The sequence below is a fragment of the Meriones unguiculatus genome, chromosome 18 (genome assembly GCF_030254825.1).
Source record: "Meriones unguiculatus strain TT.TT164.6M chromosome 18, Bangor_MerUng_6.1, whole genome shotgun sequence".
In the NCBI taxonomy this organism is placed as follows: Eukaryota; Metazoa; Chordata; class Mammalia; order Rodentia; family Muridae; genus Meriones; species Meriones unguiculatus.
Window position 1 is genome coordinate 35,504,778 of NC_083365.1, and position 16,673 is coordinate 35,521,450.

The 16,673-nt window shown below is 38.6% G+C and overlaps 1 protein-coding gene across 1 annotated transcript in view; it reads right to left on the reverse strand.

The window, feature by feature from the left end:
- Positions 1-8,198, reverse strand: part of Dcdc1 (doublecortin domain containing 1) — a 372,774-nt gene extending 364,576 nt beyond the window's left edge. The window contains 7 exon segments of the mRNA XM_060371563.1: positions 5,852-5,974; positions 5,977-5,992; positions 6,457-6,610; positions 7,783-7,942; positions 7,945-8,031; positions 8,034-8,050; positions 8,155-8,198. Coding sequence (XP_060227546.1) covers positions 5,852-5,974; positions 5,977-5,992; positions 6,457-6,610; positions 7,783-7,942; positions 7,945-8,031; positions 8,034-8,050; positions 8,155-8,198 — 601 coding nt within the window.
- Positions 8,199-16,673: the final 8,475 nt, after the last annotated feature.

Here is a 16,673-nt window from a genome sequence, read left to right on the forward strand (position 1 = left end):
GAAAGAGTAATTATCAAATACATAAATTAATAATCACGGCAAGTAAGAAAGGAGGCAAAATTTGATTCAGATGTTCCTGGAGAAGTGTACCCATTCTAGAATTTTCTTCTTCTGTTGTTTTTTATATACTTTATCATCATTATTATAAAAATGTATTTTTACAGCACTTACATTGTCAACAAGTACCATATTTAGTTTATTATTCATTTGTTTTCTATCTCCTCTACCTCGTTATAACCCAGGCTTCATGAGACCATTGTCTTAGTCACACTAATCTTCAAGTCTTGCATCAAGGTCTGGAACATTGTAAGAGGAACACAATGGATATCTGTTGAAAATGTAACAGGATGAAGAGAGAGCCTCCCTCTCGACAACCTGTCCTTCTACTTTCTTACACAGGAAACAACAGGTTTGGGGTGAAGAATTTTCTTGTGAGCTTTCTCAGCTGTGCTTGGGGTACTGAGTTTGCTGTCTGTGCTCACCCATGGAACAATTTGAGGTGATGAGCACAGTATTTGCAACCCTTCTGAGTTGCTGTCCCAGTGAGAATTTATGTTTCTCAGAATTCTTTGCAGAGGACAGAGTAAGACTGTCTAAAATGTTTGAGTTCAAGTATAACTCCATATCTAGGAATTATTGGATTTCTAAAAAGTTAATATGAGCTTGGGAAATGGTGCAGTTAATAAGGTGCTAGCCAAGCAAGCAGGAGGACCTGAGTTTGATCCCCAGTGTCCACAGAAAAAGCTAGGCAGAGTGGCTCAATTATTATCCTAGAATAGTGGAAGCAGAAACTGGCTGATCCTTCGGGCTCATGGGACAGCCAGTCTAGCCAAATGTTTCAGTGAGAGACCTAGTCTCAAAAATAAAGGAGAGGGTCAATGAGAATGACACTTGACATTGACATCAGTTTAACACATGCATACATACATACATACACACATGTTAAGTTAACATAATATTTATATCATAAAACAAATTTGTGACATACTACAAAAATTTCCCAGAAAATCCCAGAATAGGAACCACCACTAATCTAAAAAAATGATTTACATTTCAACAATGCCCTTGACTATACTAAATAAGGTTTAGATACCAAACGAGGATTAAAACAATTGGAATTACACAATGCTGGATTCTGGAACCACACATAATATACTCTTAGTCTGCGGCATTAACTCAGACGTGAGAGCTGTGAGTGTGTTATGTGTGGTGTACAGAACCAGGTGTTTGGCACACCCAAACTGTCACTGAGATAGATAGATTTGCAATTATTTATTAGAGACGCTCAGCCTCTAGATAAACACACAACTCAGTATTTCATGAAAATATGAAGCGTTCCTGTGTTTCTCAATGGCTTTGCATTTGACAGTATAAGAAATACTTCCAGACACTCACACACACACAGGCTTCAATTTTCCCATCGCCTATGTGTACTTTTTTGGTCTCCTGCAACTGACTTCAAATACACACTGATTTATACTTACTGCATTATTACTTATTACATTTTTTTAAAAGTTGGAGTGAGAAAATGTGTAAAATAGATGGCTATACTTTTACACTCAGTTATCAAACTAGAAGACACCTTTTCTGTAATGCCATTTTCCTAATTTTGAGTCGATGTACCTAAATGGGAGATAAAATAGAGTAATGGTTTCATCTAATATATGCACTAGTCAAAGAAAACAATGAAAAGGGTGTGAGAAAGCTAAGCCTAATTCTGAATTAAGGCATGGTAACCCTATAGGTGAGAGTCACAGAGCCCGGTGTTAGCTCTGGCAGAACAAAGCAGCCATTAGAGTCAAACTCACTAGACATAGCATGAAACAATAATGCATGATTCCAGGTTCATTAAACTAATGCATTTTTTGAAAAACAAAATATGACAGAACATTTCATTATTGACGCAGATATGAGAAAAAGTGTTATGCTGTTATTTGTAATGTGTCCTGTGTGTCGCGGAATTGAAATATTTCCAAATCATCAATAATTAAAATGATGAGAATCCATCATTTCACTGACATTTACTTCTACATGAAAAGCTGGCCTGTTTTAAATGTGCTCACACATATTCTTGTCAATCACAAGCTGTCACAGCAAATTATTTCATTTTGTAGATGATCACACGGCAGCTAGCAGAAAATCTCCAGGTTTAAATATAGATCTCAGGTGTAGTGCCGAGAACTCCTTTCATGGATTTTTTTTTTCCTGTGAATACATCTTACAGCACTAAGGGATGTGCAGTCTAACCCATAATACTCACCTTCACTCTCCTTAACAGATCTCAGGGTAGAAAGGAATTGCTCTAAATGATAACTCTGAGAGACAAATAGCAGAGTACCATAAATAAAGGGGTGAAGACACAGGACTACAAACTCTTAGAAACAAGCAGAGCTCATGCAGAAGAACTTGGCCTCATCTTCCTTAAGATGTTTACATCATACCAGGGCATTGCCTGTAGCTTTAGCATACAAACCACATGGATCAGGGAATTTTCTCACCAACACCAGGTAAAGGCTTAGGAAAAACAAGTCTAAACAATGGAACCGTGAATCTGAGAACTTGTTGAAAGACCTCTTTCAAATTCTCATTACTGCACAGCTCTGAAGTGATAGTTAATAAATGTTAGAGTAATTGCATGATGGAATTATGAGAGCTAGTAAGATATCTTCATGAACAGTCTTTATATAAAACATTTCTTTTTTTTATTCTATCTATCTTTTTCTCTTTTGATTTTACATCCTAATCTTTCTGATTAGTTATTCAATTCAAAATACAGGAAATAGTCTAATTCTGCACTTCTTCCAGTCAGTCGTGACCTTGGCCTGACCCAAAATGACTATTCTGTATTCTGAGGAATGTGGACAGGCCTCCAACTCTCTCAGAGGCTGTTAGCAATGATACTCAAAGGGATGGTGGGCTGTGTAAACCACCAGAACTGTGCTGGTGACTCTTTCCTTAGTAAATTGGGGCTTATTTCCATAATGAGCAAGTTTTACCATCTACGCTGATCTCTGCTTCTCTCTCTCTCTTCATTTTTGTTTGTTTTTTTGTTTTTGTTTTTGTTTTTGAGTCAAGGTTTCTCTGCGTAGACTTGGCTGTCCTGGACTCACTTTGTAGACCACGCTGGCCTAGAACTCACAGCAATTCTCCTGCCTCTGCCTCCCAGACTGTTGGAATTACAGGCGTGTGCCACTGTGCCTGGCTTCTACACTGATTTTTCTAAAGCTTAGTAAAACAAACAAACAAACAAAAACCCAATAAATCATGGAAATAGGCTTGCCAAAAGATTACACTGACTAATTTGACCGTCTTGTGGGAGAAATAAATTAATAAATATCTTTCTCTGGGAGAATCCATTTGAGGTACAATGTTGAATAGTGTTTCTACAAAGTAGTCATATTATGACTCACAGACCTTGCTAAGCTCTGCAAAGTCCTGGACCTCTGTCCTTGTGCCCGGAATAGAAACATAGTAGGCGCTCAACAAAAATATTTATTGGCTTAAGTTTCTATGGGACTGAGGTGCACTGAATTTAAATGAGAGATGAAAGAATGTTTAAAAAGTAACTAAGTGACCATTATTCCTTACTTTCACCTCCTCTGGTCTAGCTGGATACTGGCAAGCACGTAGAAATCTCCCATAAGCCTCTGCGAGAGTCAAATTAAGTTAAAAATAATGGCAGGTCACTGACTCCAGCGCCTCTGTGCCGACTGTCTCTCGCAGCCGCATGCAGATGGGAAAGCTGTGCCTCTGACACCGACGCTGGCCAGTTGCTTTGCGGCTTGCCCTTAGCAACGCTCTGCACCTCCTCACGTGAAGCTAGTCGTCCATCGTCAGAGTCATTCAGACGTGCTTTATTCTCGCTGATATTATACCTGTAAGTTAAGCATCACCCCGAATGTGTGTGTGTATGCACACACAAAACATATATTTACACTGATGCTCTCAACATTCTGAAGGGAACCAAATGTCAGTGTTTAGGCTTATCTGTAAGCGTAATTAGATGGTGGCTTCCCCCCCCCCCCCGCTATCCAACGTCTTTTTAACAGACATGTGATGTGCTAGTCTCTGTGTCCAAGCTCACCTACAATTTCTTGTCTCAAAAGACAAGACACATCTGCCACCTGCTCTGCTCCGTGTCCCAGTAACAACTGTCGAGCCGCATAAAGATTGATTATCAGTCAAAAACCATTGCACAACACCAGATTTTGGTGGGTTAAGCTTGCTGATCCAGCAAGAGATGGTGTGAAATTTTCAGGAGTGTGTGCCAACATTTTGGTGCTAAAGGAACAGCAGTGCATGTCACAGAGAAACACAGCCAAAGATGTGCAGACAAAGCAGAGAAGTTGTGGCGGTTGTTGTGGACTTGGCTCTTGAACAGGATAGAGTGGGGGAGGGAGAAGAAATTAGCTTGTACTTTGTACTTTTAAAATTCATCCACCAAGAATAGGACATGACATTCTTATTTTATACATACGTGTCCAGGTTGTTGTTTTTTTTCCTCTTAGTTTACCTACATATGATCTTTATAGATCTTTTTTTTTTTATACCATTGTTCACTGGAAAGCAAGAATCTCTTATCTGTATAAAACGAATCAGGGATCTTGATAAAGACACCATGTATAAATATGCAGTTTTTAAATTATAGAAACATATTAGCCTGCTGTGGTCACGTTTTGTGTAAGCAAATGATTGCCGTCTGCAGTTAAAGCGAAACCTGAAGGTCTAGGGGTCGGCGCTGTCACGCGGGGAGACTCCTCCACAGACACCACAGCCCCTCAATTGAAGAAACTGCTTGTTTTCTGATGATCAAGGGTTACCGATGTGATAAAAATTCTAGTGTCATCTCATACAGTGACGTGAACGTATGGGGGACCTCTACCGTACATACTTCTCATCTGTAATGAACTCTAAAATTAGTTCCCTTTTAAAATTAGTTCCCTTTGCCTTTTACTGCCTGGGCTTGCCTTTGCTCCACCAACTTTACAGGAGTGGCGGAGAAATTGCTTCTAATGCGGTATCTGAAGCATCCAGAGCACAGCGGCCAGACCCACTGGGCCCTGATTGTTTCTTACGTTACTTAAAGCTATCACTGTATTCAGCACTGGATAACGAGCTCCCCGTACAACATGCTTGAATAGATGCTGCTATTTTCTTTCTTTAAATGTGTTATTTCACACTAAGAAAAAAAAGGCTTTTTGCTTTTATGGAAAATCCCTCACACGTCCAAAATCTTAAATATATGGATATGGGGGAAAATCCTGACCAGAAACTGAGATTTTTATGTATAAATACATACATATAAATAGTTAAAAGTTTAAAAAAAATCAAAATGGAGCTGTGCCCATTTACATGAGAACAACATGTACATAAGAATTACGCGTTTATTGCTTGCCACAATTTTGTAATTACATTAATACAATCTGAGAAAAGACCAAGAGTATAAATGAAAAGATGATCTTGGAAACTTTGAACTGTTTTCTGAGAAGGTATGTGTAATGAATTATGTCTGCTGAGTGTCACAGAAACTAAACAGTAAATTCAATAATCTCTGATTTAATTTATTATATTTTCACCATTTAACCTCCTGCAGGCTCCCTAATGTCTATTCAGATCTATATTAAATTAAGCACCAATGCTAATGAAGGGCAATAAACGTGCTGTCGGTGGATTTTTCTTTCATTAAGCACGTTATCCTCTTACTGAGCTGTAAATGCGTAAACATTAGTTTTGTTAAACCATGCAAAAAAGACAGGAAGAAAATCATTTTTTAATTGCACCCCTTAAGCAATTTATTGTGGGAGAGTGTGCCATTTCTTTTTCTTTTTCACCTTTAAATTTGTTGAATGACTCTGAAAAGGGCTCTCTCCTGTTGAAACAGAGACGTTGGCTTCATGCGGTAAACCTTCCGGTTTGAGGGCTTCTGCGCCGCGTGCCAAGAACACTCTCCGTGCTGCGGTGTTCAGAGTCAGCTCGTGCAGCCTTCCAGCAACTAGAAGAAAAGAGCAGGTAAGACACAGCGACGTACAAATGAAGTAGCACATTCCCACAAAACAAAGATAGAAGGCCAACTGAGTCACGTGCCAGCTCCAGGAACTCAATCAGTGCTGGGATTGTTCTCCAGCCGTTGAAAATATAGAAACAAACAAACAAAAAAAGTCAAATTAAATGGTAAGAATATTTTATTATTGTCAAGTATTGTTTATAAATAGTCTGTGCTTTAAAAATGCTCCAAAATGCATAGGCATTGTATTTGTTTAATTAATCTACTTAATTACTAACCACAGTAATTGACTTTAAATTAGAAAAGTAGTAAAATTCTTATGACTATATAAGTAATGTACAGATTCAGATTTCTAACAAGGAGATTTTTAACACAATAATTATCTTTCTTATTTGTTTGTGTTTTAAGGAGAATGAGAACTAAAGAATTGAAAATGTTGGAATATTAGTTACCAAGACGATGGTTGCTGCTGTAACTTTGGCAGAGACTGTTTTGGATCCCTTTTTTTAAGCCCTTACTCTAGTGGCTCTTGCTTGATGTTCATTTCTCTGAGACAATCCTTGACAACTAGGGGGTAACTTAAATTTTAGAGAGAACTCTGATACTCTGAAGAAAAAAAAAACCACAGAACTTGGCGCATGTTAATCATTTAAAACTGGTTTTAAAAAAATCTTACGCATTATCTAAAATAAGCACGTAAGACAATAGCCTAATAAGATCCTACTGCAGCAAAACTTTTGATACAGTGAGATCAGTATGTTTGGAAGTATCTGAACATACAGTAGGACGTTTGCCAAGACTCTTCCTCTCTCAGAATCACTCTGCTTATTTTACCAGCAAAACCCTAGAGCATTCTGTTTTAGATTATGTACATGAAGCACTAGAGCCAGTCAAACACCTGCCACTTTCTGACAGCCAAAACAATAGCAAAGTCTTAGTATCGTGGGATATTAAATGGCTAAGATTTTTCCACAAGTGTTTATGCTTATGAACGTTCTTTAATTTTTAAAGGATATGAGAAATTCAAATAGGTTTATCATGATGAAACTTTCATTCAAAACTTAACTCTGTTGCCTGTATCTTTACAATTTCAAATTGTTTTGGGGGACAGTAAGAGCGGAGAATTCTAGGTTTTTATCATCAGTCAAAGCTAGTTTTGATTTTTTTTAAGTATATGGTAAACTGACAAAAATATTTTATTCAGAATTCTCTAAGCATGTTAATTTACAGGGCCATTAACATACAGTCAGCATTTAAAAAATAAAAACTTGAAGTAAATTAAAACCACAGTATACCTGTATAGTCAAACACCTAAATGCAATGGAAGCCTCAATCCCTTAGTTTTTGTTTTCACCAGTTTCTTCTGCCCATTAACTCTTGGGTTAACAGTTTATGATAATCTGAAAATGTATGTACCAGATGGCTTTGTAACTACATTTCAGTTTGTTTCTGTTCCAAAATATTGGTTAAATATCAAAGGGGCACATTTCTATTTTAAAATAAATGTCTTGTAAGCAGTGGTGCTGCCTCCAGTGTTCTTTCCATAGGTTTTTATCACCCAGGTTGGAGTTCATCTCGTTTTCTAAAAAGTAATTAGCAACATTCTGACTCAAGTGTTTTCAAAGTAAAAATCCAATAACAACAGAAAACAGAACCCCAACCCAAATGAAATGCAATGTTTTAATGTTTGAAATTGTCAATGGACTCACTATAAGTTCTTCTCAAATAAAAGAGCTTCAACAAGTTGGTTAAAAAGAACAGTGAACAGCTTTGATTACCTCAGCTGACCCACTGGCACACTGACAGATCTGTTTCTCTTGGATGCCAACATAAAACAAGAATTGTTTGTACTCTTGGATTTGTAGCTATCTGAATTTGATGGTTCCTCCTGGCTGTGATCTGGTGCTGTTTGATGTGTAGAACAATCTTAAAGGCTTGACCCTCTGACACAGCTGCTGAATGCAAAAGTCTGTTGGGGCCAAACTGAAGCTGCAAACAATCGTCAGTAGTTTTAATAACAGCTTTGCCTGATTTGACATAAACTCTCTAAGAGAAACAGCATGTGGAAGAGCACAACGGATCCATTGTAATAACTTATTAACATCTACCATGTAATAAATGCTTGGGGGCTATTGGTTAGTGCTACTCACCCAGGATTTGGACACTTGTAATATTCCCAGAGGGAAGGCAGCATTTTCAACTTCCCTTTACACCTAAGTTGATACTCAGAAAGGTTAAGTAAACGAACATGTCATCAGCAGAGACGTGGCAGAAGTTTGGACCCAAGCCTGTCCTGCTGCTGAGCTTCATTGCTTTATTTAGTTAAACTAAAGAAATTCGTGTAATTTTTTTTAAGTATAAGAATTTGTAATTTTGTGTTTTACGTTATTAAACATAGCAATCTAAGTATTAAGAAATATTTAGAATTAAAGTAATGCAGTCCTACATGCATAGAACTTGCAGACTATCTCTCAGTAGTGGGGATATAGTGTGCGTGTGTGTGTGTGTGTGTGTGTGTGTGTGCATGTGTGTGCATGCCTGTGTGCGTGTGTGTGTGTGTGTGTGTGTGTGTGTGTGTGTGTGTGAAAGCAATTTAATGAAAGCTGGCTTAGCATGGTTGATAGGCGCTGCAGAGATGGCCCGGTGATTAAGAGCACTGGGTGCTTTCTAAGGGACCCGCACCAACATGACAGCTTCCAGCCATCTGTAACCCAGTTCCAGGACATACCCTCTTCTGGCCTTGGCAGACACTAAGCAAGCACGTGGCTTACAGACACATAAGCACACAAAACACAGTATTTTTTTTTAAAGAAAGGTGGTTGAGCTGGTATTAGAATGACTCAGTTATCCCAGCTTACCCGGGACTGCCTGGGTTCTGGAATTGAAAGTCACATGTCTCAGAGAAACTGGGACTGGGGATCAGACATGCCCCAATATTCAAAGTGAATGAGTGGCATTTAAATAAATAAGACTGTGTAGACAGAAAACCGTATGACCTGGGATGATGTGGAGATAGCAAGTCACTGTGTTGAAACAGGTATCGTGTTTGATTTAATCAGACTGGGCAAGCTTCAGCATCCTTAAGAGCACACAGATGTGTGAGGACGAAGCACACAAGATGCTATGGTCTTACCCACATCTCAAACATCTGTAACTGGGACTATTTGAACATCTACCAAATCGGTCACTCCATTCTTCTGGAATGACACTTGTTAAGGATGCTCATGTATGTGTGTGTGTCCGCATGTGTGTGTGTGTATTTCTGTGTGTTCCAGCTAAGTTCAACAATGACTGTCTACCAATGGAAGATAGTAGAGTCCAGTTGTTCAGACCACCAAGTTAAATGTCTCAGCTGGTCTTCAGTATAAACCAGAATTCCCATGATGTGGTCCCTAATGTCAGTGAAGGAATGGACTTGCTCATAAGCATGAGGGCAAGCAGGCAAAGAAAACATTCTTGCTTCTTTCGTATCCTTATACAAACTGCCAGCAGAAGGTGTGGCCTAAATTAAAGGTAGACCTTCCTACCTCAAAAGATCTGAATTAAAGGTATAATTTTCCACCTCAAAGATGTGGATTAGAAGTAGTCTTTCCACTCCAAATGATTTAATTAAGGAAAAAATACCTCACAGGTGTGCTCAGTGATTTGCATTTTAGTTAATTCCAGATGTGCTCAAGAATAGCCATCACAACAGTGCATCTTTGGGGAATTATGCACTAACATTATTTTTATCTAATTGTGATTCTAGTATGATAAAGACAGTAAATTGCATAAGACTGGGTAAATGATAAAATGCAATTACATTTCAATAAGTAGGTCAGTAGTACGTTTATTTATGACCTATTTTCTCTAAAGATTTGTATCTAAAGGCAGAGAAAAGGCAGCAGAGAAGTTTGGCTTTTCTCTCACCATCTCTATTTTAATAGCTTAGTAAACCTTACTGGCTAATATTATATATACTATTATTACATATATTATTATATTATAGCAAGAGAACTAATAAAAATCTTATTTTTCAGTGTCACAGATAAGGAATTCGACCACAAGCACTTCGACACTCCCTTCTAAATGTCTGTGCTGTCATTGCAATGCAGGACCTTTTATAGTTCTAATCTGAGTACTCAAGCTAGCGGCATTTAACCAGCTAATATATCGCCATAGTTATACTTTCTTCAAGAAGTGCTCAGTGTTAATTTGTATTTGGAACTTATTTTCTGGAGCCCCTTTTGTTAAAAATAATTATGTGACAAAATAACAAAAGGTTTAAACTAGTGTTCATACACACAAATTTACAATTGCTACATCCTGGTCTCTACAGGAAGAGAGTCGTGGACTAGGTGAGGAAAACGAGTTTCACCAAGGGAGGTGGCAACTCATTCCCTGTTCCTGGGGTTTTAAGCTGCCTCCTGTGGGTACCGGGAAACTCAACTCAGATGCTCTAGAAGAGTTCATGTTCTTAACTGCTGATCCAAGGGAGAGCATTTTAACTGACCTGGCCTTGCCCAGTTGTTGTGCAGCTAACCAGAGCTGCTGTGAGTCCCTGTGTGCAAAAGCTACTTAATGTCCAGGAAGCAGTGACTCACAGCACTGACCCCCATCCTTCGATTCTTACATTCTGTCCACCCACTCTTCCATGATATTATCCTGTCCTTTGGAGGAAAGTCAAGTCACTCGTCTTTAGAGAGGTGGTACCAGCAGGTTGCCCATGCCCTAGTGGGTTTCCCACACCCTTGTGCGAAAGGGCAGCACCAATTGGACTCGTTGAGTTAACATATGATAAAATAATAGAAATAAATAACCTTAATTAAAAAAAATGATTAGGCCTACAGCTCAGAGTAGAGCACTTGGCTAGTAGGCTGAAAGTTCTAGGTTTGATCTTCGACACTGAGGGAAGGAGCAGGGAGGGCAAGAATTTGTGAACTGCTAGGTTTGCTTGTCATATGAGCTGGGGTGATTTCTCTCCACCCATAGAAGAGTAAAAAGCCCTGCTTTTAGATCTTTTCCACTTTCGAAGGAATTCAAGCAGTAACCGTGTGCAGAAGTTAGTCTTTGCCAACCATGGCACTGTGTAAAAATGTCATTTATTAAAAAAAAAAAAAGTTTAAGAAACAAAATATTGAAAAGTTCAAGCCCCAGGTTACACCAGACAGTGTTGATTACTGAACTATTATTCCTTCTATTTTTCCTTAGATACAAAACCTCAGCCACGGTGGGGAACTCAGCCTCCTTCTGTGCCCATAGAAGGTGTCCTCTGAGCAGTCCCAGTGTGCAAATGCCCAGCAGTCTACAGCCAGCAAGGAAATTCCATTTCCTTCATCCCTGGCAGGTTGAGTAATCTGCTTTTTCACAGTTTTTTATATAGTTTATATAGCCACTGAGAAGCTTTCTGGGTGATGCTCTTTTTACTAGATAGGTTTTGATCATCCAAACAGCCCTCCTCCTTCTTTCAGCTACTGTTGAGTGAATCTGTGTTGAGCTATTTGGCAAGCAGGAAAGGTCAGGCTGGCCAATGTTCTGAGGACTATGTGGTAAAGGTACAAAGGGTTGGTCTCTCTGATAACACTGCTGAAACACTGAAGTGGACGCCTTAGTTACTCTGCGAAGTTCTTCAGTGAGATAATAAAAACGCTCACACTTTCAAAGTCTCTTTCAGCTGAATTTTCTATAACCGTCCACTTGGATTCCTACTTCCTCCACAAAGGAAAGGGCATTAAGTCTAGTGCAAAGTTAATGCAGCACACAGCTAATCGTCTGACTTATGCTTCCTTTGTTTTTCAGTTTTATTAAAAAAAATTCTTACTAATATTGAGCTAATGAAAGACTGAACGACTGAACGGTAAATCTGTTATTTTCTAAGAATGTAACTTTCATTTAGTCAAAAACATTTCAGGGGAAATTTTAGCAGAAGCATAAGTGACAGGGAGTTTTCACCGCCCCGCCCCTTTGAAACACAATGCATCCCTTGGCGAATTTCGATTTCTATGGAGTAAATCTGCATGTGGCTAATAATTCTATTCATAAGTGAGAAGTGTGGCTACTTTGACAGAGCGTGGCTCAATAACAAATATGCAGGTCCAACTCACCCCATAGTTTAGATGTGAATTCACCAGCAGGGTAACGACAGTCGCCAGGGAATTGTGCTTGCTGTCACTGCATCCTAGTGTTGCCTGTCAAGATGTCTCTTCGCCTTATACAGAAGCCACAGAATTCTTATGGATAGCAATTACTTACAATATACAATGAAGTACATCAAATCTAACAACCACTCTTTTGCCCTTCATCATTTGGTAGAGTCTTTGTTAAATGTATCAGCCATTTTCACCTAAATTATTTATTTATACTGTATATTTGACAAGCGTATATTTCTTGCTTTATATTCCAATGGCATTTAAACCTTCCTAGATGGCTAGGTGGGGTTTTAAAAACATTATCATTGTAAAACTTATCTTTATCCTATTATTGCTATTATGGTAATTAAACTCTCTAATTGGAATATATGCACGTAAAAGTACACAAATACCAAGGAAAATGACCATGAGTATGCTTGATAATGCACCAACTACTTAAAACACAGGAGTTCAAGCAATAAACAAACAGGTTAAATATCTGTGTAGTAAGTGGAACTTTTTTTTTTATAAAACCTCTGTTGTACACAAAGTACAAAGACTTATTAAATGCTATCCTTCCCTTCCCTCAGCCTGCTTAAACAAATAGCCTCCAGAAATACAAATAGCTTCCTTCAAATTTTCTGATGTTATTCAAGCATCATTGAAAGTGAATAATTCATGATAATAACAAAAGTGAACAATTCCCTGTAGAGTTTACTTCCAACTCTAGAAGAAAGAATAGATGTAGTGGAAGCTCAAATTGTCTTTCAACACACCTTACAGCATGCATGCTGCAGAGAGAGCGATGCACCTTACTCTCTGCATACTCTGGCTACTTCGGCAGATGAAGACATTCTGGGCAAAAACAGTTGTTAAGAGTAAAGACCCCTGTGAGTTTCCTTATGATCAGGGGAATAAAAAATTCCACGCAAAAGGAGAAAGAGTGATTTTACCTAGGTAAAAGCACAAAAAGGCAAAATAAGGTACACCTTATATCTGAAACTGGGTGCCATTATATATATGCACATATATATACATATACAGCAAAGTGTATCTGTATATACACTTTGTGTAAGTTTTCCCAGAAGGTGAATTACCCAAAAGAAAGTTATTTAATCTTTTGTTGTGTTTTAAAGAAAAAAAAGAGTTACTAATGTCTAGTATTGTCAAGATTTTTCAAAGGCATGATAGAAAAAGTTCTGAACAACACTGTGAACTGAGGATCATGTAACGTGGTCACTGTGGAAATGGACAGCTCTTTTTTAAAACGACGAGGTTACTATGTGTAAACTGTCCCTGGAAACAGTGACAGGTCCAAATGTTTATATTTCAGAGAAGTGTCATCACAATTAACGTTCTCAAATAGTGAAAATGATACTTTAAAAACAGTGACATACAAGATATTAGTTTCCTTGAAAGCAAGATTTTCTTTTAAAGTAGCCTAAATAATCTTCAATAAAACCTTTCAGTGATCATGCAACAGTATATCTATTTAGGTCCTCACTCAAAGTACTAAAAGTAATTTACCTCCTCAGGGGACTGTAAAAGTCAGTAATACACTGAGCTGCAGGAGTCGAGACATATGTAACTCTCTATTATGAAATCCCTAGGAAGACTGACAGCTAAAGTTCATTAGAGCAAAATACATTATATATGTGGGATAGTGATATTACTTAAGACACTCTCTATAGGTCGAGAATACAATTGTAATTTGGAAATTGCCTGCTACACTATCAGAAGTTTGAGTGGACCATGTCCTGAGTTGGCTGGGAATCTATCAGACCATCACTGTACAGGAAAGCCTTCTAATGCACAGGTGTCTGGAAAGTAGCTGAGAAGTCACCAAGTGTCCCCTTGTCATCTACCCTCCAAGTCGTAAAAGAGGATCTGACCATGTCCACACAGTTGCTGTTCATTTTCTGGTGGGAGTGAGGGACCAAAGCATTAGCTTTGTTACAGATGTGCATGGAGTGGGAGCAGAGGAACACTGATAGAATGAGGGAAGACAGCTGAGTATGAAAATGTAACAGAAGAGAAACAAAAGCTTTAGAAAAGAGCAAAAGGTACGGCCACCACAACCGGCAAAACTGTGTGGCCCAGGCTGGCCTAGAACTCATGATCTTTCTGACTCTGCCTCCTTCAACAAATCCTACCGAAGTAGGAGAAAACAAGAAACAGGACAGGAGCCTACCATAGAGGGCCTCTGAAAGACTCTACCTACCTCTGCATTGATACCAAGGGAGATGCTGAGACTCATAACCAAACCTTGGGCAGAGTGCAGGGAATCATATAAAAGAAGGGGAGAGGACAGGAGCTTCACAAGGACCAAATATATCTGGGCACAGGGATCTTGTCTGAGACTGATTCTCCAACCAAGGACCATGTTTGGATATAACCTAGAATCCCTGCTCGGACATAGCCCATGGCAGCTAAATATCCAAGTGTGTACCCTAGCAAGGGGAACAGAGACTGTCTCTGACAAGAACTCAGTGACTGGCTCTTTGATGTCCCCACCCCCTGAGGGAGGAGCAGCCTTGATAGGCCTCAGAGGAGGACATTGCAGCCAGTCCTGATGAGACCTGATAAGGTAGGGTCACGTGGAAGGGGAGGAGGACCTCCCCTATCAGTGGATTTAGAGAGGGCCAGGGAGGAGATAAGGGAGGGTGGGATTGGGATGGAATGAAGGAGGGTGCTACAGCTGGGATACAAAGTAAATAAACTGTAATTTAATATAAAAAAAATAAAAATTTAAAATAAAAAAGAGCAAGAAGTAAAGAGACTTGCCACACTGTAGCCACTATGAATGCACTTAATACACATTTTTAATAAATGTGCAATCTGTTAATTAGTGGAGAAATTATGAAATGTATAAGCAAAAATAAATTACCATGATTTAAAAATTATATCTCATAAGTGACAACAAAAACTGCAGGAGAAAGGTGGTAAGAAAAACAAGAACGAGACAGAGAAACTTAACCACAGTCAGGAGAAGATTTTGAAGATTTTCTCTTACTCACAGAGAAATTCACCTCTCCAATAACCACAGTAACACGATCAGATCCCAGGTTACCTTCAGCCTTTACAGTGTGACCCCCTTTTAGGTTGAAGCTCATCATTTTCTTTATCACAGAGGTAACAGAACTCTGGGCATTGCCTTCAGCTTTCCATTCTAGGCACACCATGATTAAAGGGGCTGTGAAACAGGCAAAAGTGACAGAAAAGCAATTATGATTTAAACAAACAGAAGACGTACACTGGGGAAAAAAAAAAAAAAGAGAAACACGCAGCAAGAAAATGTTGCACAGATGAAAGGGAAAGGGATGGTGGGACACGGAGGTTGAATAAATGAATGAGCATATACCGCTACCAGAAAATAAGAAAGTATCTAAGATTGCTCAAGAAAATAATTGGAGTGATGAGTAAATGTGATATCAACTTGAAGTGGAAAACAGGAAATGGCACAATTTAAGAGTAATAAAAATATACGTTGTACATTAGAATTCATTCTACGTGAAATAAATCAAATTATTTAGCACTTTTTTTTCTTTTTTCTTTTTTTTTTTCAAGAAAAATGTTATTGTAAGCATTGGGGAAATGCCCTAGTCATCTCTGCTTCATACTTCAGGTAAGTGTTGCAGAGGTAGGTGCAGTTGAGTTCAAAGAGGTTTTTAGATATATAAGTTTAGTCAAGTTAATGGAGTATGTAGATCTTTGATTCCTCATTAAATGTTAGATATGATTAGTCTACTAGCTGCTTATATTTCTTTCAGACGTGTTTTGAGAGTAAAACTGACAAATTGCAAGTTAAGGGAGAAGCAGGGTGACTGCATATAGCAAGGATGTGGTGTTTTGAATAGAATGCCCCCCAAAGGCCCATGGGAAGTGGCACTATTAGGAGGCGTGGCTTTGTTAGAGGAAATGCATCACGACGGGGAGGTTTTGAGGTCTCAGACTCTCAAGCCAGGTCTAATAGCTCACAGTCTCTTCCTGCTGCTGTCAGATCCAGACATAAAACGCTCTGTTTCTCCTTCAGCACATGCCTGACTGCATGTCACCATGCTTCTGGCCTTGACGATAATGTACTAAATCTCTGAACCGTAAGCCAGTCCCAGTTAAAAGTTTTCTGTTGTAAGAGTTGCTCTGGTCATTGTGTCTCTCCACAGCAATAAAGCCCTGACTTAGACAATTGTAATGATCAATATGGTGACTGTTCGATAAGAGGAGAACTCTAACACAGCTAACAACCTTCATAACCTGTCAGATTTCAAGTCTTTATTTGTATCATTCCTTCTAAATTCTGAATAAACACTGACAGACGCCTTTCTATGTGTATATTTCTTCTCTTTAGGATTCAGTGCCAGTTAAAACGTTACACTTACTTTGTTAGAAAAGATGGAATGTATTAGAAGATGGGTGCACAGTTGGTCCTCAGGATAGCTGCAGGACATTGGGAAGGAGGCATCTCATATTTTGGTCCAGGAGAAAAAAAACAGCCTAAGCCATTGTTCCTCGTTTAATTATTCCAGCTAAGAACAGATATTCTTTAACTTATAAGCTAAAAT